The sequence below is a fragment of the Melanerpes formicivorus genome, unplaced genomic scaffold (assembly GCF_026170545.1).
Source record: "Melanerpes formicivorus ecotype bairdi unplaced genomic scaffold, bMelFor1.0.p_v2 SCAF_25, whole genome shotgun sequence".
Taxonomy (NCBI): domain Eukaryota; kingdom Metazoa; phylum Chordata; class Aves; order Piciformes; family Picidae; genus Melanerpes; species Melanerpes formicivorus.
This window is the reverse complement of record NW_027142377.1, coordinates 8,625,477-8,650,093: the sequence shown is the minus strand read 5'-3', so window position 1 is coordinate 8,650,093 and position 24,617 is coordinate 8,625,477. Positions and strand designations below refer to the sequence as shown.

The 24,617-nt window shown below is 37.9% G+C and overlaps 1 protein-coding gene across 7 annotated transcripts in view; it reads right to left on the bottom strand.

Moving 5' to 3' along the window:
• USP34 (ubiquitin specific peptidase 34) overlaps nt 1-24,617 on the bottom strand; it is a 118,743-nt gene that overhangs the window by 1,486 nt on the left and 92,640 nt on the right. For 5 of the 7 annotated variants that reach the window (XM_068153223.1, XM_068153224.1, XM_068153226.1 and 2 more), the window contains 27 exons: nt 23,937-24,001; nt 23,765-23,840; nt 23,615-23,662; nt 22,828-22,893; nt 21,221-21,301; nt 19,802-19,887; nt 18,508-18,676; nt 18,351-18,425; nt 17,577-17,728; nt 17,110-17,158; nt 16,893-16,997; nt 16,725-16,769; nt 15,443-15,547; nt 14,454-14,601; nt 12,856-13,490; nt 11,264-11,421; nt 10,217-10,295; nt 7,185-7,311; nt 6,741-6,848; nt 5,609-5,713; nt 5,360-5,484; nt 4,188-4,340; nt 3,139-3,262; nt 1,682-1,761; nt 1,011-1,151; nt 739-885; nt 8-167 (listed from right to left, as the gene is read on the bottom strand). In XM_068153223.1, the coding sequence (XP_068009324.1) occupies nt 8-167; nt 739-885; nt 1,011-1,151; nt 1,682-1,761; nt 3,139-3,262; nt 4,188-4,340; nt 5,360-5,484; nt 5,609-5,713; nt 6,741-6,848; nt 7,185-7,311; nt 10,217-10,295; nt 11,264-11,421; nt 12,856-13,490; nt 14,454-14,601; nt 15,443-15,547; nt 16,725-16,769; nt 16,893-16,997; nt 17,110-17,158; nt 17,577-17,728; nt 18,351-18,425; nt 18,508-18,676; nt 19,802-19,887; nt 21,221-21,301; nt 22,828-22,893; nt 23,615-23,662; nt 23,765-23,840; nt 23,937-24,001 (3,412 nt within the window). The remainder of the gene's footprint in view (nt 1-7; nt 168-738; nt 886-1,010; nt 1,152-1,681; nt 1,762-3,138; nt 3,263-4,187; nt 4,341-5,359; nt 5,485-5,608; nt 5,714-6,740; nt 6,849-7,184; nt 7,312-10,216; nt 10,296-11,263; nt 11,422-12,855; nt 13,491-14,453; nt 14,602-15,442; nt 15,548-16,724; nt 16,770-16,892; nt 16,998-17,109; nt 17,159-17,576; nt 17,729-18,350; nt 18,426-18,507; nt 18,677-19,801; nt 19,888-21,220; nt 21,302-22,827; nt 22,894-23,614; nt 23,663-23,764; nt 23,841-23,936; nt 24,002-24,617) is intronic. The other 2 variants (XM_068153228.1, XM_068153227.1) reach the window with 2 other exon arrangements.

The window sequence follows — 24,617 nt, the reverse complement described above, 5'->3', positions numbered from 1 at the left end:
GGCAAACCTTTAGTTTTTCTTTCTTTGGCTTCTTGCTCTTGTAATGAGTTCCTCTGCTGTTGACAAGCTCTACATTTGTTTAAAAGCTCTTGCAGTGTTGGAATCAGGGCTGAATTGAGCTGTTTAGGAGTGTGCACTGAAAGCAGCAAGGCAAGTGCCCGGAGGTCCTAAAAATACAGAAGGAAACAGACTTAACTAGCCTTACTTCAAATCTTACTTGATTCATCCTACACACAGAGAGATCAGTGCAGTAAGCAGAGGCTTCAACATGCTCTCAACATCCCAAAGATCGAATTCTAAACATACATACACTAACTCTCTCTTACTCACCACTAAAATACTGACCTTAACATAGATCTGTCTTAAGCTGATGACAATACCATGCTGCTTGCCACAAGATGAAACCTTTTGCTGGCTTAGAACATTTCTACTATTAACTCTGCTGTACTTTGCATTACCTGTTTTCCTCACAAGTCAGCCTCCCCCCAGTCTTATCATCTCCATCAGCTTGAGGCTGGAGAACTCAGATGGCTTCTCCATATGTTTACCACTGTCTTGTTGGTAAGTGTTAACATTTCCAGACAGCCAGTCACGCCAACCTTGTGGTGTTTTACCTACAAAGTACAGCTAATGATGCCCACCTCTTTAGTTAGAGGCACACGACACTGAGGCATTTCCACAGGAAGTAACTTGTCTCCTAAATGGTGCTGGTATTTGAATGGCTTAGAAAAGACTTACCCCATTTAAAGTAGAGCTTGCTTTGGAAATTTCAACTCTCTGGTTGCTGAAGTCAGATTCTAGGCTTTGATACTGATTTATTAGATTTGTAATTAAAGTATTGATTAAGTTGGCACAGTTTGCTTCAGAAAACACCTGTCCTTGGACCTGTGAAAAAAAGGTCTTTTTTAAATCACAAAAATGAAGAACTGTGAAGATAGCATTCCTGGCCAAAATAGCACACATGTGACCACGTTTCATAAAACAGAAATTAGCACTACAAGACCACCCACCTTGAGAAGAAAATGAGTCAGAAAGGTATACACAATGTTGTTGTTCAGAAAGGTCCTTTCATCCATCAGAATACATTTTATATATTCTGCAAAAACTGGATCTTCACAGAGGAGCTTTACACAATTCTTTGACATTGCAGACTGTGAAGAGAAAGAAGACTGCAATGTCATCGCTGACCTACTGCTCTGTGGTAGTGCTGCCTGCAATGGCTGCCCCTGCTGTAGACATCTAACAGGCCCAATCATACTAGACCCTTTTTACTGATAAAAATACTTCAGGTGTATCAGCCATCACTCAACTGTACAACCTATTTATTGTCAATTACCATTTCACATTTTCCTTTTATGAAGCTTATGCCATAGGAATGCCAGCTTGTCATGGTCAGTATGCGATATGTGCAGGGATGACATGTCCCAATTCATGGGCCAGATAGAGGGACTTCTTGCCAGCCAGCACTGTAGACTGTGAAGCTGCTGTGTAAGCTTCTGCAGGACCTACAGCATACTGGTGGCAAATACAGTTTGCCAGATGTTTATATCTGATTTATCAGATTTTCTAAGATGACAAGTAACACACGCACAGGTACTTCATAGTCAAGTAACAATTTACAGGTTACCCTCTTTCACAGTTCTTGTACATTCTGTTAGTTCTCACACTTGCTGACTCTTACCTGAGTCTGACAAAGCTCAGTCCAAAGTTTGGGGAACAGTGCAAGATGAAGTGGCAAACCTTCATAGGCAACTAGGACACCTGCAATTTTATGAGAGAACAAGTTATGGTGTGAAAATAATGTTGGACATCCTCACTTGCTGGTACAATCAGTACCATGGTGCCTTATCGTTTTACAAGACCAGGTCCAAAGTACTTTCTATGATCCGCAAGACCTATCACCTTCAGCTTTTACAGGACGGTATTAATAGACACGCACTTCCTTTCAGTGTTTCTGAGAAACGTGAAAAGAAACAGCTGGCTTTAGTTCTGGGTTTGCAATCAGATTATTTTGTTACTGTCTTACAGTTTGAACTGCTGAGCTACAACACTTAATGGTTTTAAATACGGTATATACTTTTTACAGGGTTATCTTCACTAATCAACACAAGCACCACTGTTCCCTAAACTCAAAAAGAGTTGAGAGACACACAACACAACAGCAAATGACACACATTCCCAGCACACTTTAATACAACCTGTAGTAAAGGCTAATCCTGATGCTAGAATTACCATCAGGAGAGTGCAACAAACAGCAAACAGGTGATTCAGGGATTAAAAGTTTGCTCTGCTGAAGATACTTAAGAATCAGAAAATGTATGTCTCTTGGAAGGTGTCTCTCCACTGACCACAGAGGAAAATCTGGCTATAATCTCATTTTTAGACAACTGAAGTGAGATGGGATGCACTCTGTGTGTCCATGTAATTGTGTGGCACTGAGGTATGTGCATCTGCACCTACCACACCCATGGCAGAAAATAAACCAGAAACTGTGCCTTTGGAGCAGCACATAGATGTAATGGGGCAAATCCAGGCAGGATGTTCTGCACAGAACCAGCTAAATGACTGGAACAGCCAGGCAGGTAATGCCCTTGAATGCTTTGTTCATATACCAACTAATAGGTTACATTGCAATAGGATGAAGCCCAAATACTAGTGGTAACAGGTACAAGCTACAGGACTGAAGGGTTATGAACATACCCAGGCTGGTACAACAGAACCAGTGCCAGCTGTGGCTGGCTGGATGGTCATGCATGCTCCTGGGCAGACTGCCCACTGATGCCATCAGCAGAGGCATGAGAACCCAGAAACTGATTGAAAGCGATTTAAAGTACCAAACCAAACCCCAACACAGCTTCAGTGATTCCAGTATTAAATTCTATGTTTGCAAGGAAACCAAATTCTCACTGGTTGGCTCAGCTTCTTTCTGGCTAGGGAGTGACAGCCATTCAAGGCAAGACTGCATTACATTATACAGACCATGCTGTTTTGTGGATCAAAATAATGTCCAGAACAATTAATGCAGCAAGTATCACAAGCTTTGCTGCTTCTCAAAAGTTCTGAATATAAAACTTGGTGGGGAAGCACTTAGTTATCACAGAAAAAAAAATCCTTGAACTGTTTAACCTTCATACTTACTCATTTTAACTAAAGTTTCAGTAAACTTTTCACAGTTGATTGCAACTCGACATAGTAGGTGGATGAATTGGTGATAAGAAAAGAAGTAGTCTAGCAGCATGCGATCGTAAACATCATCTTTGCCCTGAAGATTTAAGAGAGCTTTATTTAAACTACACAAGCAACTAGAGAGCAAGCAGATTTCCTAAGAGAGTGCTACTGCACTTCTAGCCCTAAAACATTTAATCAAATGCTACAGGAAAACACAATGGGATTTTCCAGGTCTACCCCAGGCCTGATGTGTCTCCTCGCCGAGCCCTTGGCCAGCACAACAGTGAGATCCAAGGAGGGCTAGCAAATGCGACTCCCTCACCAGTAAAAACCTTTATTGCAGGATTCTGAATCAACAGACTGAGAAGATGCAAAGCTGTGTGAATACATCTTGAGGATGAAAAAGAAAAGAACGCAGTAATTTAGAATCCTAGAGAGGTACCTAACTATGCATATATGCTACTGCTTTTAAATCATATTTTATCATTCCCAATCGGTAGAAGTCAGAATTTTCTCAAGACCAAGCTTCACAAGCTTTCAAAGCACCATTTTGAGGAATGTCTCAAACTGAATGATGAATATATGCCAGGGGTCTTGTGTGTCAATATTTTTAATATATTTTAGATATATTTGCTTAAAATGGCATCGGTTTCAGTAGACCAGATAGCCAGAAGGAAATCTCAAATGCTCAGGCAAACAAGTGCAGTCTCATACAGAAGACTTGAATGCAAAATAAGCACACAAAACCACAGGGAAACATAATGGTGGTTTTAGAGGCTTAAAAATCTTCTGCTTCCTGATGAATATGCATCCATGATAACGTGTAAAATACCATGTCATACAGCGTGACTTTTAGAGTTCAAGAGTTTACATTAGTTAGCACCACATCCATTACTTCTGGATACATAATGGAAAAGCCCCCACTACAGATCATTTCTGGCTCTCTGCAGTTTTAAAATCAGTGGTGCATAAATCTAGACAGCAGCATTGGAAAGCTTTAAAAAAGAAGGGTTACTTACCCTACAGTAACCGTGCTTCTTCGAAATGTGTTGCCCACACAGATTCCCATCTACGTGCACATAGGCCCCATGTGCAGGAGATTGGATTCTTTCTGAATAGCAGTGTCCACTGGGGCTGTGCCTGCACCCAGTGTGTCCTTGCGACCACTGTACCTGAGGGCATAAGGGGTATGGCGGCTTCAACCACCACTCAATTCCTTCACCAATAAGAATCCCCTATGACAGGACTTGGAGTTAGCACAGGAGGAGGACCACAGAATCTGTGTGGACAAAGCATCTTGAAGAACCACAGTTACTGTACAGCAAGTAACCAGTTTTCCTTCTTCAAATGATTGTCCATACATATTCCTTTTAGGGTGGGATTCACCTTACCTGACTTTAGCTATCTAAAATCTAGTCATTTCAATGCTCCCTGCAGTCAGTGGAGAACAAGACAGACTCCTCCAGAGGAAGAGTCACCTTGTGCGGACTTGGGTGTCTAGGACAGGAAGGAAGGTAACTATTCATCTCCTTCTGAAGGTAACTGTTTATTGCCATTAGCCATAGGAAGAGCTGAATTTTTAGATAGGCAAAGTTATGTGAGCTGAATCCCACCATTGCTACAACTAATGACGGGAGGTGGCAAGTGACTACAAAGTAGCCCCACTGAAGCTGGCATCCCATCAGGAATCTCACAGAAGGGAAAGACTTTAAACCCTACACAGTATTTCAGGTACTGGTATTTTGCCCAAACAATTAGTAGATTGTGTCTCAGTCCTGATAGAATGGACTCCAGTCAAACCTGGACCATCTACTTAGCTGTCTGGCAATAAATCTGTAGCACACTTTGAACCCCATCTGGATGATCCCTGGGCGGCTCCTGCATTTTCTTTATAAATGCCACAGACAGATTGAATGATTATCAAAATGTGTTTTGTTTGTTATCTGAACACAAGGTTCAAACCCTTATCGCGCTTGGAATATGAAGCCGTGTATCACCAAGGGCAGGGAAATGGTGCTTCTGGAGTGCACATCTAGAATGGAGTATATGAGGACAACACATCTTGAAGAAGAATTATGCTTTGTTTACAAATAAAAGGTAAATGTGTTATGCTACTGGATTCTTAGAATACTTTGAGAAAAATGGGAAAACAACAGAGAAATAGCTGTTATAAGACCACATGCTTACGTACCTTGCTGGCTTCCACCATGGTAGGCAAGAGGCACATATTAAGTTCAGGGCGCGGAGGACGAATATTGCTTTTCCCTCCTATTAATTTCAAATTTTCACGACATGGAAAATAAGGTCCAAGAGACACTGCAGTATAAGTTAGGATAAAACAGGAATATATTAAAAAGGTCAATATTTCATATCATCAAGGAACATGCTAGAGTAACAACAGCATAAGAGAACTTCAAAATACAATCGCTGAAATACCTACTTGGGATATTACTGTGGTGGTATGTACAATGATTGTGCTGTAGAAATGGAACCAGAGTATGTAGGAAATCATGAGGACTTAAAAGTACAAGCTCCTTGAGGACATCTACAAACAAAAAGTTGGTTTTGCTATTACATATTGTTATTTCTTAACAGCAAACAGTTTAACTTAAGGTTCATGCATGTGCAAACTCTCTTTCACACCACTTTCACTGCACTTAAGTGTGCACTGTAGGCTACACCGTGAAGAGCGCATAAGGTGAACACCCCTGAATCCAGACTCCTTTCACCTCTGCCACTGGGAGAAAGCCTGCTCAGTGGTGATCAATCACCAGTGAGAGGGGTGCCAACTTGTAGAAAGAAGCTCAATAAAGTTACCCTTTTGCTGCCTTCTTAAGCCCATCAGGTTTGATGCCTGGAAAATGTCAACCAGCAGCAGTCAGGAGGACAGTAAGAAAGGCAACTCAAAATAAGGGGAAAATGCATACAAATCACACACAAAAAAGGTAATTTGGACACAGTTTTAGGCCTTCATCAGCATGCATAAAAATGTAGATTGTATCTATTAAATAATATGAAAAAGGCCTAAACAAGAAAAAACTTAGACCTTTTTGAACTAGGTCTTCTAATGCAAAAGGGAAACTTAGATCTAAGGTCTACATCCACAATGTAGAAAAGCAAATTCATTCAATTCTAAAATCTTTATAATGACACCTTTTGGTAATGGATTATCAAACCAAACACTAAAGGCTGTTATTCAGACTAACATGATCACCGTGCACCCGTCTGAATTTTAACATAAGATTTGGGATTTGACTCTGAACTCCCTGGCACCTGAATCCAGGAGTTATGCCTCAATCACGCCCCTCATCAAGTAGCAAATTGGTCTCTCAAAATGAAGGCTGACTTTTGGGGCACACATGCTGTGTGCCTGGGTAATCAGGAATCCAGAGTTATTTAGGACAGTAACAATGGCAATACTGAGGTACTAACAATATTACTATAAAGAATCCCTATCTACAGAGACTCTAGGAAGGATTTGCACTGGCACCAATGGGATTTACATGCCAAAGCAGGTAGGTAGCTGTGCAGAACAGGCCTTCCCTGACTGCAGTTACAATGTCATGACTTACCAATGCAGGCATTTCTAAGTTCGGGGGGGCTATAGGAATTTAGCAGGGTTAAGAGCTTATGGGCAAATTCAATGCGCTCCTGCCACTGAATGAGAGCTTGCTTCACATCTGCCAGGGCAAAAACCAGAGAAATCAGATTAGTTCATTGCTCAAAAGCTCATTAAATACAACACAGAATTTTACTGCTCTCTTTTTCATCCAGCATGATTTTAATCCAGAAATTTGTTACATCTCCCTGGTCTACTGCTATTAAATTTAAGGCAGTTTCATATTACATCAATAACCAGTTTAATAAATAACAATTTAATAACCTTTTAATAATCCTGTACCCTACTGTATGGGAAGTTTTAAACACACACAATGAGCAAAATACTAGGGCTTAGGTTATGAAAATTAAAGAACAGACAAAAGGCATAATAATCCTTTGAAGAGTTATAATCCAACCTTTTCTTTGAAGATAGGGGCGTGTTGACTTAAGAACTGAAAGGAAAATAGACAGAAGTTCTACCAGATCTCCAGTCACATGGCAAGCTGTGGCCTCATGGTACATCATGTGCAATGTGTTAAAGGACTGCAAAGGAAAAATGCCAAATATTTATACTGCTAAAGTAACATGCTTGTTATTGCTTCTATCCAAACATGTGCTAGATGTAACCAAGAAATTACTCAGATAATATTTAAGAAGAATAAAACTGGCTACAAAACCAGTATAAAAAGGGGGAGCAGGGCAAAGGACAGCAAGAAAGAAGGGAGAGAGAGAACAAATGAGCAACCAGGCGTCTTCTAGAAGAACCAAATGCAACTGTTGACCAGGACACCGAGTTTTGGGCAAAACTGAACCACAGGTAGTCTTGTATAAGGGGTTCAGCTGAAACTTGTCTCACCTAACCCAAGTTCTCAATTTTTCTCATCTGCACACAGAGGGAAAAAGAATTTGTAATATCTACTGGAACATCAACCTCTCTCTACAGGGGGCTACACCACCTATCTCAAATCAAAAAAAGAACATTTAGTGAGCACCTAAGTACAGTTTACAGAGAGTACCATTTAAAAGCAGCCATCGTTTGTTTTCAAGGCCAAGGTTTTATATTAGTGGCTCAAAGTAATTGCATAGTTTTACACAGTTATCTAAAACCCAGCATGCAAAGCATAATTTGAGACAGGTTTTTTTATGTACCTGAAATTGCAATCTTTCTGTACCAACATAAAAAGTGATATTCAGAGATGCATAAAGACAAATGGATGCATGTGAATTTGGGAGGGAAAACCAACCCTAAAATGAATATAGATGCCAGCCATTTTTCAAAATGCTGCCTAAGAATACATACACTATGATTATCCATCAGATGAACTACTTCTCCCTTTGTAACTGAAGTACCTTCTGGGCATCTATGATTTATAGAAACACTGGGATGGAAAAGCAGCTCGTTTCCATACCATCAAAACACTGGCACAAGAGGTAAGAAAAGCTATTTAATCTGCTGGGGTATTTTAAAGAAACATTAATCTCATTTCCTACAATGCAAAATGTTGATAAGACATTTTTGTATTTCAGTGCAGAGAGAAGATCAGCAGCCAGACCTGCTAAGTGGAAAACTTCTCTGGATGTGACAACAACTCAAGGAGTTGTATTTCCCACACACAACACTTTCAGCAAACAACTGGACATACAAGGCCTGGCAATTTGATTGCAAAGCAGCGTTCATTTTATCTTTACCTTAGCTTTACAGTAATGTTTCACATAAGATAAACTGCATCTTGTATTGCACATTATTTCTAAACAAAATGATCCACTTGGAGTATGGATCTTTCTACACACATGTATATATATATGCATCTTAGAATACTGGCGCCTTTCAGTTATGAATGAAGCTATAGATCACTTCCTAACTTTTTAGCAAAGTTTAAGAAATGTAGGCATTCTTAAGACAATGGGGCACAAATATGCTGGAATAATTAACTACAGTTAATTAATTAATAGGATTACATTTATCAAAGGCTCCTGCAAACTCCATTTTCAAGGAGCACTGCAGTGTAATTTTTATTTTTCCCATTCTGTAATTCCAGCTTTTTTTAATCACACATTTCCCCAAACCCCATGAACTAGTGAGATAAAAAAAGAGAAGTTTTTAATATAAAGCATTTAAAAAATAGATTGGAATTAACCTCAAAGCATCGTCTAGTCCATCTGTGTACCTTAAGGCAGACTAAATAGCTCTGTATCCTTGACAGATGCTTGCTCAAAGTCCTCCTGATGAGTTCCAGTTGTGTTGGCTGACACAACCTATTCCAATATCCCAGTCACTGTACAGATGTACCAACCTCCTTAGCCACATCTCTGGCACCATGAGCTTTTTCCAGTTGGCTATCTCACCTTGAATACACCACTCTACATGCACCAAGACTAAACTGCACCTTATTTTTACACCTTCTCCAACATACCCAGGCTACTTTGCGTTTTACTCTTGTTTTCAAAAGGCTCTATAGCATCCTTCCCTATTTCACTTTGACAGTATATTTAATAAATATGTTTTCATTCCTCAAGTCAAAATGAAAGTGCTGAACAGAATACAAGATCTCATGCCTGTTTTAAGAAGGAAAAAACCCAACAAAACTGCATGTGGACTCTTTCAACCTTCTGTTATCTCTCTCACTTCTAAAATAAAGCCACTAACAGTTCAGAGCTTTCTCTGCAATGTCTTTTCAGATTTCTGTATTACTGCAGGGCAGTACAAACAGATCTGTAGACTGAAACCACTGGTGATCAAGGGCTGGACATCAAAACTCTGCCATTTCAGGGCTGCATTATTTCTTCTTTTTTATTTTTTCCCCTCTCTACTTTAAACTAACTCTGGTCTGGTCTCATGGAGGACCAAATATCCATTTACAACTGGAATACACCATATGCTCCAGAAATGCAGCCTAGGTTTAGCTTCCTCAAGAAAGAAATCTTGTCTGAGTGTTCTTAGATCACACTCCCTCTTCTTGCAAACAAAAGTACAACAGGTAGGAAAGACAGGGAGAATTGCCTCAGAAGTGTTTCAAAGAAGCGTTTGGAAGTATTAACCTTCTCCGTTATGAATCTCAGAGCAATTGCATCTGTCCTTGATATATGTTGTATTTCTTATCTCTCCTATTTAAGCTAAATCCTTTTACAGTTATCCTACCAAATCACTGTTATCAACTAATCTCCTATCTTTATCCTCTATTAAGATTTGTACTGCCTAAAATTTGCTCACTTGATCTCCTGCATTAGTGTTTAGCCGTACAAGATGGCCGGTAAATCTTTTTTGGTGTCTTTCCTATGATCATTAATTCTTTATGGTTTTACATGTATGCCACTACTGAATCAGCACATTTCATATATTCCATAGGATACCATCTTAAAATAATGTAAAGCAAACACAGTCAGGAAGGGAGGGATGACTTGATGAGAAAGCAAGATGCTTATTATAATTAAATAATGAAGTCTTTACCTCAGTCATCAGAATCAATCCTCGATTAAACACAACAAGAAGTCTGTCTTCATCAGATTCTAATAATATTCTGAAGGCACTAGGACAAAAATCCAAACATTGAGAACACTGAAAATTACAGATCATCTTTTCATCACTCATACAAATGCTTACAGTTTTTACATTCATTCTGTGTTTTGGGAAACAATCACAGAAGAACAAAGAAACCCCCAAAGAACATAACTCTTCATCCTCCCCACCGTGTTCTCGTGGAAAAACGCCTCTGCTGTCAGCTTCCTTTGTGTCAACTTTACGTCATAAAAAGTAATTCACAAACAACCTTTATAGAACTATTTTCCAAATAAATGTCTGGGGAAAAAATGTAGAAAATAATGTGCCTCAAAAGTCAGAAGCTTATGCTTGTCAAATGCTAGACTTAAACAGGCACAGTGAAGCATGTGTTGGCATGTTTAGATGTATAAGAACATTTCTATCAGAGCAGTTAATGGCTTAGAGTAGAACAGAAAATAAAGGATCATGCTAATGATCGATTTCCTTCACTACAACAATTCTTGCAGAGCACGTGGGGAAAAGAGGCAATTTACACTGAAAATACCCAAGGCATAGACTGTTGCAGATGTACAGCTAAGATGAGAAATGAAAAGCTATTTGCAGATACAACAGACCTCTGTCCCACAAGCACAGTTTCTAAAAACCATTTCTGCCTCAAATTAACAAATGCCAACGACAGCAGCTGACATTACTGCTTTGCCCAGCTAGACCAATCATGGCTGACTGAAAATGGAATTTCAGCTTAGATGCTGCATTAGAGCATTGATTGACTCGGGCTTAGTTTTGTTCCCAGGGGCTCTACTGATGCAATTTCGTCAGTGTTTCTTTTTGGCCCCCAACAATACACATCCTGGGTTACACCTGTTCATTGGGGTTTTTTTCAAGAAGGTTATCAAAGTAGTAACACTAATTTTTATCAAACTTCACATTTGTAAAATAATAGTTCTTACTCAAAGAGGATCAGATTATGACCCTGCAACTTCACTACCTACGTACCTTATTAAAGTAGTCCAACAAGACCGTCCGTCCAAGCAGCGCAGGTAACAGCTTATGGTTGTTTTCTTAAATTGTTTTATATCTTCAATTTCCTCCTCTCTCATATCTGGTCTCTGAGCTACAAACAGTTGCATGAGGTTAAACAACTCTTCTACTGCCTAAAACACAAAACCACAAAGTTAATGTCCTGCTGTATGTTATGGGTTGTATGTTATTTGTATTACTCATTGTGTATTACTTCTAAGTATACCATATAGAACAAATGGACATAACCAGCTTTAAATGGGAATACATTTTGAAACATTACAATGAAGTAACAAAATCAGCAGACAGCATTTAAACCTTAAATAATTAAAGCCAAATAGTTCTTAACTATTAAAATTTTGACATAAAAATCATGGATATTTCTTCTCTCCCTTGAATGTAGCTTGCTTTTAGCCTTTCCTATTTACTGTGTGAGTTATGATACAGATATTTGAGGTAACTCTTCTAAACTTCTAGTGGCTATTTTCATGCTTCCTAACAGCATAGCTCATTTCCATATATGTACATACACCTGTACATATATATACAGGAGAATCTGAAATCCATATGACCAAACTTTTCACCTTTCCCTAAGGAATATAGAGGGTGATCTATATGCACTCTCTGATGATAACCAAGAGACAAAACTCAGAAAGCTGCTTATGCTAAAACTCGCTGAAGTCCCACACGCATGGGAAACACTAGACACAGAGGAGTACCTAAAGCCCTTTACAAGCCCAACTGAGACTTCCAAGAGGAGATGCAAACAATGAAAGCAGCAGGAATACTCCCAGGACTGTCAAGAGTATAAATTTACTCTGTGAGATGAACTAGAGAGATGTTCAACACATAGCCCTCCAGTAATCTTCCCTCCTCTTCTACACAGTGAAGGGAATCTTTGTATTCTTTCTGTCCTTGCACACCTAGAGAGGACCCCAAAGCAATATTCACTGAGTCACCATACAAAAATGTGTATTTTGCCTTTTAAAAACTGTCAGCCTGGTTTTTCACCATTACACAATCTATTTTAACCAGTATCTCCTCTCCATGTAGGGACATTGCAACTCCTAGTGCATCAATGCTTTGCGAAAGGTACCCAAGTGTTCCCAAAGTGAACACCATGCCACACTCTTTTTGAATGAAACAGGCTGAATCTTGGCCCTATCCCAAAAACTGAAAGCAAGAAAGAAACTCACTGGGAATTCCTCCAACTTAGTGTATTAGAAAGCAACACACTTTCTGGAGATCACCATTAAAGGCCATGCCTTGTTTCTTATAACTAGACTGGCATATAGGGTATTGAAGAGTGGTGGAAACACCAGTGGGTGCTTCCAGGAAAGAAAACAAATCTGCTTCTCCAACTACTATGTAGCAGCATCAAAAATCCCAAAGTGTGGTAATCAGATCTAAACCTACTAATTACTTATCCCAGGAAATCAAAATACAACACTTTCATCACCACCAGATATGTTAAATAAGTATTTTCAATGTCTTTCATTAAAAGAGGCATTCCTTAAGAGAGGCAATACTAACAAGGAAACAGTAATTTTGGGTATCAATCTACTTACTCCTGGGTACTGACTGGCATGTGGCGTGAGATTCTTAAAGGCCCACTGGATATTCTGATGAGAAGCCAACTGCCTTGTGAATGCTGGGGACTGCTCACAGCAGAGGCGCAGGATGCCATAGTAGGCAGGCAGCATCCCACGGTTGAAGAGCACCACATCCTGATCGTCATGGTCTGCGAGGATGTAATTGAAGGCAATATTCTTTGTCACCATGGGGTTCTGTACAATAAGGCGCACATTCTCTGGACAGTCAACACACACGTTGTACCAAAAAGACAGCAAAGCCTGTTTGTTGTGGTTGGTGGCTATAGCCGGCTCAGAAAGCTTAGGCTGGAAGAGGTTCCATAAGTCCATGAAGTAAGTAGAAAACATGAGTTTCTCAGTTTTTGAGATCAAACAGTATGTCATGAAACTGAAGTAGGGCACAAGTTTTGTAGTGCCATGAACAGCAGCATCAACATATAGCTTAGCTCTTGAAAGAAGGCCAAGAAGCACACTGTAGACTTGATGAAGAACTACTGTAGTATCTGGACTGAGGGGCAGATCGCGTGTAGGGATGTGCAGGGAGCGGGTCGATCGGAACATCTGACGGAAGGAATTGCTTGGAATAAGCGACACCAAGAGATAGGCTGCAGCTTCAAATAAAAACAAGTCTGTTACATCTTTGGAAATAACATACATGCTTAACAGCCTTTTAAACAGAAGTTAAATTAGAATGTATGTTCCACTGACAGATTTTAAAGCATTTTACAGAATCTTTTATTACTATATTCACACTAGAGATGAAAACGCTTCAAAGTGGGCCAGACTAACACAAAGAACATTAAAAGTGGTGCTGAGATTTGTTTTCAGGCCTCTTCATCCTCCATTCCTGCTTGTCCTAACTGTTCTAACACAACACATCCCATCACAGAAATATAAAATCAGATGTTTTCTACATCTAAACTGCCTACTGCACCATCAAGATGGCCCTTTCTCTTCAGAGATATACCTCCAGTCTCTATCTCCTTGAAACACACAAAGTGCATTAAAATTCAGTGTGGTCTCTTACTGTGGAATCTCCTTTATTAAAAAAATTTAGACAAAGCAAAGGCTGAAAATGTGATCTGGGAAGCTGAGAGAATGATTCCTGGCAGAATGAACTAGACAGTCAGGACACCTGGAGTTGAGGAGAAGCAAAACCTTTGCCTTAATTGACAAGTTCAAAGGATTTGAATTCAAGACTATTCTGTGAGGGGTGAAAGAACAACACATACTACTGCTACCTCCAGTGCAACTATGTGATAGGATCTATGGAAAACCTCTTGGATTAGCTCTTTTTCTTCTTTGGGTTTTCCTGGATCTTGCAGATTAATCACATAAGAAAAAGAGTCTGCTAATGTATTGTACCATTCAAATTACAGAATCAAAACAGTTTTCAGCAAAATCAGGTAGCATGCTTTGATAAGGCACCACAGTTTTTGAAACACAGCCATTCGAAAACAATTGGAAAAGGAACAAAAGACAAGCACACAAGCACATACTTAATTTGTGAGAGGAATACCCCACATAGAGTAACTTGCTACAACAGAACAACACTTTTCTTCAACTTAACTTACAAGTTCTCACTCTAGGATAGTTGTGTGCCAGAAGAAAACGTTCAACCCAGTTTTCCATGTTTTGCAGCACCCAACTGTGAGCTAGTTTATTGCGAGGTGTTTGTACAGCCAGCCAATCCAGGCACTGAGATGGGTTGTATTCAATGACCTGAAAGAAGAGTGGCAAAAGCAAGAACGCATTAACCTTGATACTATGTACTGATTGTACCCCTAGAATTAAGTAAGACTTCTAAAGTAATTTGGGCCAATCAAAGTGCCTACAAAACTGAGGTGCTCTGGCAAACAGAGAAACTGCTTCTGAATCTTTTTCAGAGCTTCTGAAAGCTCAAGCTAAGTCTAGGAGGTTAATATACACATCCTTTCTGCATATTTGGAGATATTTATGAGTTGAAAAGTTAAGCACTTAGAAAACTGAACAATCTCATAATCAGTATTCTTACACAAGTTATTTCAAAAGAACACAACTGGTATGCAAGTATTTTCATATAGCTCAATGCTGAGGGTAACAGTGATGGTATTTAGGAATATGCAATTCAAGGAACAAACTAATCTAATGCTTTTCAAAGGTAATTAAAAGCCTGTGGAATGCTGTTGTACTGTTATCAAGGAGAAAACATAGCTTCCTGAATAATGAATATGTCAAATGAATATTTAAGGAATGAATACATAATGGACAAAGCCCACAAACAATGGGCCTTGAAACATTTTACAACAGGACAACTGAGAAAAATAAGCGGAACTTGCCTGGAAGCATTCCAGGCCCTTATTATGAATCAATTAATTTCTCATTAAAATATAAACTGAAATACCAGCCAACGTTAAAATAACATTAAAAGTTAGAGCAGAACTTCTAAATGTCTATTAGCTGCTGCTAAGAAATGGTCACAAAATAATGAATTGCTGCAGGAAGGATGACAAAAGTAAAACCCTTTCATAGACATAAGGAAATGAACAAGAGAAAGACTTCTCTTTTCTTTTACATGTTGTACCTCCCATATCCTCTGCAGAATGTAAGAAGCAAACGGTGGCATTCCTGGAGGTCCACCAGCAAATTCCATTAACATGGTCAGCAATTTGAAAAAAGGATTGGCTGCCTGAAATTGATAAAAGGAAAAGTACCAATTTTGATCTATTTCATTTTATCCACAATTGCATAAATACATCAGTATTAGATAGGATCAGTCAAGTAGAAATATATAGCTACAAAGAAGTTAAGAGTACACTTCTGACAAAACTGCACTGTTCTGAACAAAGTGGGGAGGGAATAATCAAATGGTATAGTCCTGAAGAATTCACTGAATTATCCTGTTTTACATATCTAGAAGATTCCACTACCTCACAGACACTCCTATTCTTGTGTATTTGCATAGCTTCTAACATGGATCCCGAAAAGTTTATCCAAAAGCAACACATATTGTGGGTTTACACTGATCATTAATATTGGCATACTGTTTTCCTCTGAAACCACCAATATTTCTACACTAACACATTGGATCTAACATGAATGTTAAAGTTTGCTAAGACTCACCCAGCTTTTAATGAGTGGCTACTACTATTCTTAGATATTTTGTACCTCACCAAAAATGTCTCTGCTGCATAAGTAATGTGCAAAGCAGGAAAAAAAGCATAAAAATACAGCAAATGTTAGCATGACTGTCAGCTGATAGTGCCCATTCCATCACACAAAGCAAAGCTGTCATGAGAATGATTTAGTATATGCTTCTTTGCAAACCGTGATCATGCCTCCCCTGCTGGATGTGTCCTCGATTTGTCCTGATTAGTTTTTCTTTTCTGACAGCACCATACGAGAATGTCCTTGTGTGAGCATACATTTCTCCACTCTATATATTTTTCATGCAGAATCTATTTGGAACTCTCAGCATTTTTGTCATTGCCAGGGCAGGTAGTTATTCAAAGAAAAGTGTTTGCATGCACAAAACTGCAGAATAGTGCCCCAAAACTTGAACAACGAGAAGACAGTTATGTATCTCCACTTATTCACACATACAATTTTTATTGCTACCAATTTATTTGGTTTTAATTCATATAGGTGGAGAATCTAGAAATGTTATTTGGCTTTCAAGAAAAGTTTCATCTTAAACTGCATACCAGATTGCTGCTTTAGAAAGCTTAATATACAGTGCAGTTCTTTTAATGTCACAAAAACTTCCATGGACCATCTTCCATGCAAGGTTTTTGATTACCAAAGACTTAAGTAATTTGAACGAGAAAATATGAATACAAATTATTTAATGTAGTATGTTTACATACCTCAGGAGTCAACTTTGCTATAGATGTGAAAAGCATGGACACAATCTTAAAAACAAAACAAACAAAACTCATTTAGACTTGTGCTTATTAAGTTAAAATAATAAAAATCACCCCCTTACACTTGCTAGGTAAGACTTGCAACAAATAGCTGGAGTTTCTGACACTTACATGTTCTGCGAGTCGATTATTGTACCGGCACAAGCTGAAGATGAGATTGCAGGTTTGCCTGATGTTGATGCCATCACGGATATGTTGAAACAAAAAAGGAAAGCCCTGCAAGGAATAATAAGACATTAGTACACTGTCTACAGTTATGTATGTACACACACACATGTGCTTGTTTGGGGTTTTTTTAGGCTTGTACAGTCACATTTAGATAAATTACCTTTCCTCCTGTTAATGCTGCCATATCATTCTGTGACAAAGTCAAATGCCTGAAAAGACCAGAAAAAAACCCACCAAATTTATCATTTTTCTTCAGCAATTATTAAAAGTAAGGTTAAGAAGAAATACAGAAATAAGTTTATATTCTTCAGTGTTAAAGTATACAAGAGATATAAAAAGACATTGACATAAAACTGGCCAAAAAAAAAAAATAATTCTAAACTAAATAAAAAAAGAAATCCCAAACTAAGCAACTAAATGTGTTTGATGTTTTCATGTAAGTCTTTCATTCAGTCAACAAACCCAAAACATTCATCTTTTTAAATGGCTAGGAGTATAACAGAACCCTATACAAGGTCATTTAGGATGTCAAAAAAGCCCACTAAAACCCCCCCTACCCACACATCCCTAATTCCTTTCTGAACTACTTCAGATTAGAATTCATTTTGGTTTTCCTGAAGCTCTTGCCTTTCTGAGCGAGACTGTTCAACTAGAAGAGCAATCAGGGCAATCATCTTTTCAAGTGCAGCAGGCCTGTATTTTTCTTCTGCTAAAGAAAGTATATCTTCCTCTTCCTCCTCTTCCTCTCCTTCTTCCTCAGAAAGCACTTCAACCTGTGGCTGAAGGTAAAAAATCACACATTTCAGTATGAACATTTTGAGTCTTCATTTCTGAGAGCCTCTACGTGGTTTTGCATAGATTTCCACCTCTCTCTCATTCAAAACAACTTAATGAACCAAGGAACTATCGAATCACTTGATTTTCATGTTGACTTAAACACTGAAAATAGGAGAAGAGAAGAGAAGAGAAGAGAAGAGAAGAGAAGTGAAGAGAAGTGAAGAGAAGAGAAGAGAAGAGAAGAGAAGAGAAGAGAAGAGAAGAGAAGAGAAGAGAAGAGAAGAGAAGAGAAGAGAAGAGAAGAGAAGAGAAGAGAAGAGAAGAGAAGAGAAGAGAAGAGAAGAGAAGAGAAGAGAAGAGAAGAGAAGAGAAGAGAGAAGAGAAGAGAGAAGAGAGAAAAGAGAGAAGAGAAGAGAAGAGAAGAGAAGAGAAGAGAAGAGAAGAGAAGAGAAGAGAAGAGAAGAGAAGAGAAGAGAAGAGAAGAGAAGAGAAGAGAATTAACCAGATTGCATGAGTGAAGTAATTCTAAGTTAGCAGCTTCAAGATGGTTCAAGAGACACAGCACTAATGATCACATATGTAAAATATGAAGGACTAGCTCTCACACAAGATATTAAAACTTACATTTTCAGGTCCTTTAGTTCCCATGTAGAAATGGACCATTGTAGATATGGCTTGCAGCGAAAGCAAGAATTGGCTCTGAAATATGCAGATATTAAATTACTTGTAAATACACAGCTGTGTATGCATGCCTAATGCCCCAAACTAAAAGACTACTCACTTCCTCTTCTCCCATTTTGGCAAATTCATAAAGAAAGGCAAAATATTCTGTGAGATGTTTACTGTGTGGCTTAACACCATGCTCCATGATGGACAAGAGCGTCTTCACAAAGCGTGTCACACACGAGCGACTGCCAATATCTTCCACAGGACCATCCATATCATCCGAACTGAAAACAAAATCCAATTTAGGTAGTTCATACAATACATGGAGCTTGAACCACTAAAAAAAACCCCACACCCTCCTATACAAATTCAAAAATATTTAGTTTTCTACTCTGTCCTACTATCATACTCACACCTCTGACAATTTCTTTCATGTCAAGCATAGCCTCAAAACCCACACAACTTAACATAAAGTAGAATCTTCCACTCAACATGTGGCAAGGCTCTAGTCAAGAAAAGACTTGAAAAGTCTTCTTGAAAGAATGGTATAAGGGAATCTGCTGCTTCAAATCATGATTTGCATGCTCAGTTTCCCGAGCTTCAAGACAGCTGTTACCTCAAATTTTACTGTGGAGCTAAGGAAAAGCTGTCTCCTAAACACTTATACAGCATCCTTACAAGCCAGAAAACACGCATTTTCAACCTCTTCCATCTACTGAAAGTTGGATCTTATCAATGAACAAAGCAAGTGACAGAGTTCTGTAAAGTAAGGCTTCCAGAGAAAATTCAATTATACTTTTTGCCATGAAAACTGTATATTCATGCCAGAATTTTGTTACGGCAGTGCAGTTATTACAATCTCTGCCATTTTTGCTCTGAAAAAACTTTATCTGGATCATAAATTTAAGAGATGAAAGTAAAACCACTTTCCTATTTTTTATGTATCAAAAAAGAATACTTCATATTTGGAGAGAAAGTGACCATTTTCTTGATAATCAGCAGAAGAAAGTAAAACCATATAAGTTTCTTCCTACTTTTCTGACAAAACCTGTGATTTAGTTATATGACACAGGACTAAACTGTCATCTCCAACCTCTTTTACTGGATATACAAATTAAAATTTGCACCTGTGTGCCTCTGGACCCAATTTACAATCAGATTTTCATGTGTAAGTAGTGAAATTTACACTTGCAGTGAACTACTGGCAGTGAAAAATCAAGGAACAAATGTTTCAAACAATATATGTTTAGACACTGACTTTTCCAACCACAGTAGTATTTTTAAAGAAATCAGAGCATTTGGGGAAGAATAATAAAGCACAATTAACTCAATACCATTTTAGGTTTACAAGACCATTTTGAATAACTTGTTAACAAAACAGCATCAATGAATAGGTATTATTATTTTACCAGTCTTCCATTCCTGGCTGGAGATAAAGATGTGCATGCACTGGCCTCAGTCTCTGTATCACATGAATACACAAACGCTGGAACATCTGTAAATGCATAAGTAAATGAACTCCACACATTCCTTTGTTTACATGCATGTCAATATGTATTTCCTGAGCAAAGAACAGCCTGTCTCTAAGTACTGCCTCCAGCTCCATGTGGTTCAGCGTTACAAGGTGAGATTGAGATGCCCACATTCCATTACCTAGTGTAGTTACACAATGTATTTTAACCAATCAAACCTGGTTTTGTAAACAAATCTGATGGAGGAAGCCATCATCAGTGTACACTATACTGAAATGTACTTAAGCCTACTGCTCATAAACATGTTTTCTTCAGTCTCTGTTTTCTGAAATGTTAAGATATTTTGGGGCTGAATTTATGTGAAAATTTTAAGGAAATTCCAGTAATTTTTAATTCATAAAACATTCAGCAAGGATTAGACCTTTGCCTAAGGCCTTGCATAGAGTTCTCCCATTCCTTGAATAATGGCTGCATACAGAAACTATGTATGGTTCTATATGCAAATATCACTTTAACGATCAGCAAAGTTAAACCAGTTGAAGGGCTGAGGGGAGGTAAAGTAATTGCTTAAAAGTTTAACATAACTTGTAAAGAGAGTATATGCCAGGGAGGTTTAGACTGGATGTTAGGAAGAAGTTCTTCACAGAGAAAGTGATTGCCCATTGGAATAGGCTGCCCAGGGAGGTGGTGGAGTCACCATCACTGGAAGTGTTTAGGAGGAGACTTGATGGGGTGCTTGGTGCCATGGTTTAGTTGATTAGATGGTGTTGGATGATGGGTTGGATGTGATGATCTTGAAGGTCTCTTCCAACCTGGTTTATTCTATTCTACTCAAGTGGAATTATTAACAGTATTTGTATCTGTGAACAACCAAATGTTAACTAATGTCAGTTTTTTTCAATTTGGAATCATTCCAGAAAAGGGTATTGATAAAACCTTGTGGCACAAGGTTATAAAATCAAATCTATTAATGAAAGTGAAAGCCAGAAGTTTAGAAGTGAGGCTTTCCATTAGGAGTACTGAATGCACTTCTTTCCTTTTTTCTTTCTTGAATGTGTTTTTAGGCATTATTATAGAAACCAACTCAGAAGTAGAAAAAAGTTGTAGAATCTTTGATTTGTGTCTATCATGACATCTTGTGATCCTGGCTGTACAACTACAGCAGTATAGTAATAGTGATTTTGTTTCCAATAACAAGTTTCCAATAAAGCTCCCATGGCCAAATACATTCTCAAAATCATAGCAAAAAGAGAATAAAATAATTGCAGGTAGTGATAAAAACTTTCAGAATCATTGTACATGTTGTGGTAATTGTCCACCACTGTTCATGGGTCAAACAGTCACATTTTTTCTTACCTGTCTCACAATCTGATTGGGACACTTTATTAGAATCTGCATTGGCCACCAATCATCATCAGCCATACGATCCAAAAACCACTGCAGAAGATACATACTTTGTTAGTTTTGTTCCAAACCTGATGTAGTCCAATCTTCTTTTTGCATGACATTAAAGTCTGAAGAGAAATGGATGTCACTAATATTAAGGATTAAGCAAGTATTAATCCATGGGAAATCTAAACATCTTCCATGTGTGACAAGAAAGGAATAAGGAACAAGAGCAGTAAACATCTATTTAAGTTTACATCCAGCATCTTCTCATCCCTGGGTTCTGCATGCCATTACTTAGATTTCTAGAAGGATAAGCTTATCCTGAAAAGCCATGTCAATGGAATAAAAACAATGCTTACAAAGAAACATAAACTGAAGAAGCAGCTGTAGAATAGGGATAGGCTTAAGCAAGAACATAGATCCTGAATTAGATCCCTCTGGAATTTTAAAATGTGGAAAAAGGCCTTACTATTCCCAGGGACAAAAAAAAAAGTACAGTAATGACAGAGAATGATTCATTCAAAGCCAGACTCCACACATAATGCAGCTGATACCACAAATTTTATTCACAAGGAAAGACAATTTAAAGTATCCAAGTTGTTGCTCTTTTTCTTTTCATGTACCCATTTTTTACTACATTAACTATAGTTAAGTGTTTATATATATATTACTGTATGCTACTATATTCCTCCACTAATGAAACTGCATCACCCAAGCAGGGAATGTTATGTAATTTAACAACCCAGAACCAATTTATCAAACAATATTTTATTAATTATTACTGAATAAGGCCTAAAGCTAGATACAGTATACATTGGGGTCCTTATACGTGCAAACTATCACTGACAGTCTATGACAAATTTCGTATCAACTTTCCTTATGTATCTCAAAATTGTTTTCACCAACACCACAGTAAATTCTTTGTCTATGGTTTCTCAGTCTCTCTCCACTTTGCCCCAGACTCCCTTCAGGCAGTATTCTGAAAAAATTTATATAAAAACTATTCCTCCATTTTTCCCTCTTTCTGGGCATTTTCAGTCTTTCTATAAATTGGGCACAAGATCCTCATCTTCATAAGCAAGGCACAATATGAACAAGTTTTCACCCAAGTCTAACATCAGCTGTTCTTATTCCCCTTATAAGCTTCTTCACTGCACCACAGCCTTTTATTGCACTGTCCTCTCCCCTTGGGTTCAGCTCCAGTCTCTGTTGTTCTAGTTCTTAAACATGTCTAGTCTGTCCATGAGTCTGTCTTCTGTCACTTCATTTAAACTCCTCTTAATTACACAAACCTCTATGTAATAATCAAATAAAGAGGTTGTGACACTGTGCCTTCCATTCTAGTGACAAAATTAATCTGGCCTGTGGTCTCACTATAGATGTCTGAAAATAAAAGTCAAGTCATTCCCCAGAATCTGCAGTATTCAGAGAGGATGGATTTAATCTCACAGTGCACAAATATGCCAAATACAGTTGTTCATAGTCCAAAATATTCCAGGGATACGAACCTCCAGGAAAGTTAAACAATATATAGAAAGTTGGTTTGTACTTTGCTGAGTTCCTAAATCACTTACTTCACAAGCTGCCTGACTGTTATTAAACTGTTTTGTTAACAGTTCAATCCACTGAAGCATTGTAGGCTGTAAATAGAAATACAGAGAAAATTATAATTTAAAATAATAAATGGCAACGTAATCTTTAAACATTTCTAAAGGGTCAGTTAGAACTGAATCTTAAAAACACAGTTAAAAATATTAAACATTTTAGTTACAAACACTAAATGTTTTATAAACCAGTAATATGTTGCACCTACACAAAAATAACAGTATGTACACTGGAACTAATGCAAGTAGTACCTACTCCTTTGGACTAACTGTTAATTACACATTATTAAATATTCTTATTAATCCCACACACACTATAGGATTAATAGCACTATGCCATCACAGATGAGAAAGAAGTCAAGTTTGACTGACAATAAAAATGCTTCAGATAGGAATTTCTTGTTGTTGATGCTAGTATTTAAAAGTTAAAAACTGACGAGCACAGCTGCTGCTCAGTGGTAAACACTTCCCTCTACATCAAACTTTAACAAGTTAATCTCTGAATCATCCAGGAATTTTCAAATGAGAGAACAAGACATCTCTTGTTCCTGGTGCAGTGCTGGGGCACAGCAACCACTTGTTTTTGCTGTGCAGTGTTTACTAGAAATGTGTTAAATGACACCCTTTAAACATTAACTTTGTATCATCAGTGGTATTTAATATGCCTCTAAATTACACTTTGGAAATTAAAACATACAGATATTTTTCACTACATTCATGCAGTTAGTTGGTAAGGATTTACAAGTAAATAGTATACCTTTTCCTTTGAATGAATAAATGTCTCTAGTACAAAGGAAGTGCTTAACTGAAAAAAAAAATAGATTGCACCATTAAATACAGAATGCCTGAATGAAAATGTAAACAAAGGAAAATTACAACATGCATGACATAGTTTTGAAGTACTTACCTTTGCTGTCATCAGGGAAACTGCCTTTGGATCTGGTAGTGTGCTTGGGATGCTACTACACAACTGCCACATAAACCTAGAGTCAGTAATTTTATTTGTTAATTAAAATAAATAATGATAATCTGCAAGAAGAAAAGAAGCATTAATATTACATTTTTTAAGAAAAACTTACCCAAAATATGTATGTTCAAAAATGTTCTTGTCTTGAAGAAACTGCATGTTATCATGCCATATCCACTGAAGAAAAAATGCTAACATCAGATACAAGAAAGCAGTTTATTTCACTACATAAGCATGATTTCAAGAATACTTAAATGCTTGCCATGGCTAAGAAAACAAAATGTTTTCTTGTGAAAAATTTTTTTCCTGGGCACATTTTGTTTTAAAGGATTGGCTCAAAGTTGTTTTATTCATACTATAGCAAATATTACTTTGCTTGCCGTATGACTGCAGAACAATGCTCAGAACCCTCTCTCTCTGTCATCTCATTAGTACAACTTAAATACTCACATTTTCAGGGTGAAACCTGAAAACTGTTACAACAGGTTAAAAAAGAACTAGAGTTTCAGATCATGTTTTGATGTCTGCAATAATGGACTAACTTCAAAACCCAAACCTACTTTCCTAACAGTTCCGCTGACATCAGTCAAGACTTTCCACTAATCTAAGTAGGTATGCCCAAAGGGTGAAGTTCTGACCGAAGTCTGATTAGCTCTGGGAACTTTAGACAAATTCTTAAAAGCTCCATCATTATCTACAAAAGGGTTTCATGACAGGTTCTCTTTGTTCCTCTCTCCAAAATGATGTTTCTGACCAAATCTGTTTTTATCATTTTTCACACAGAAAACATCTT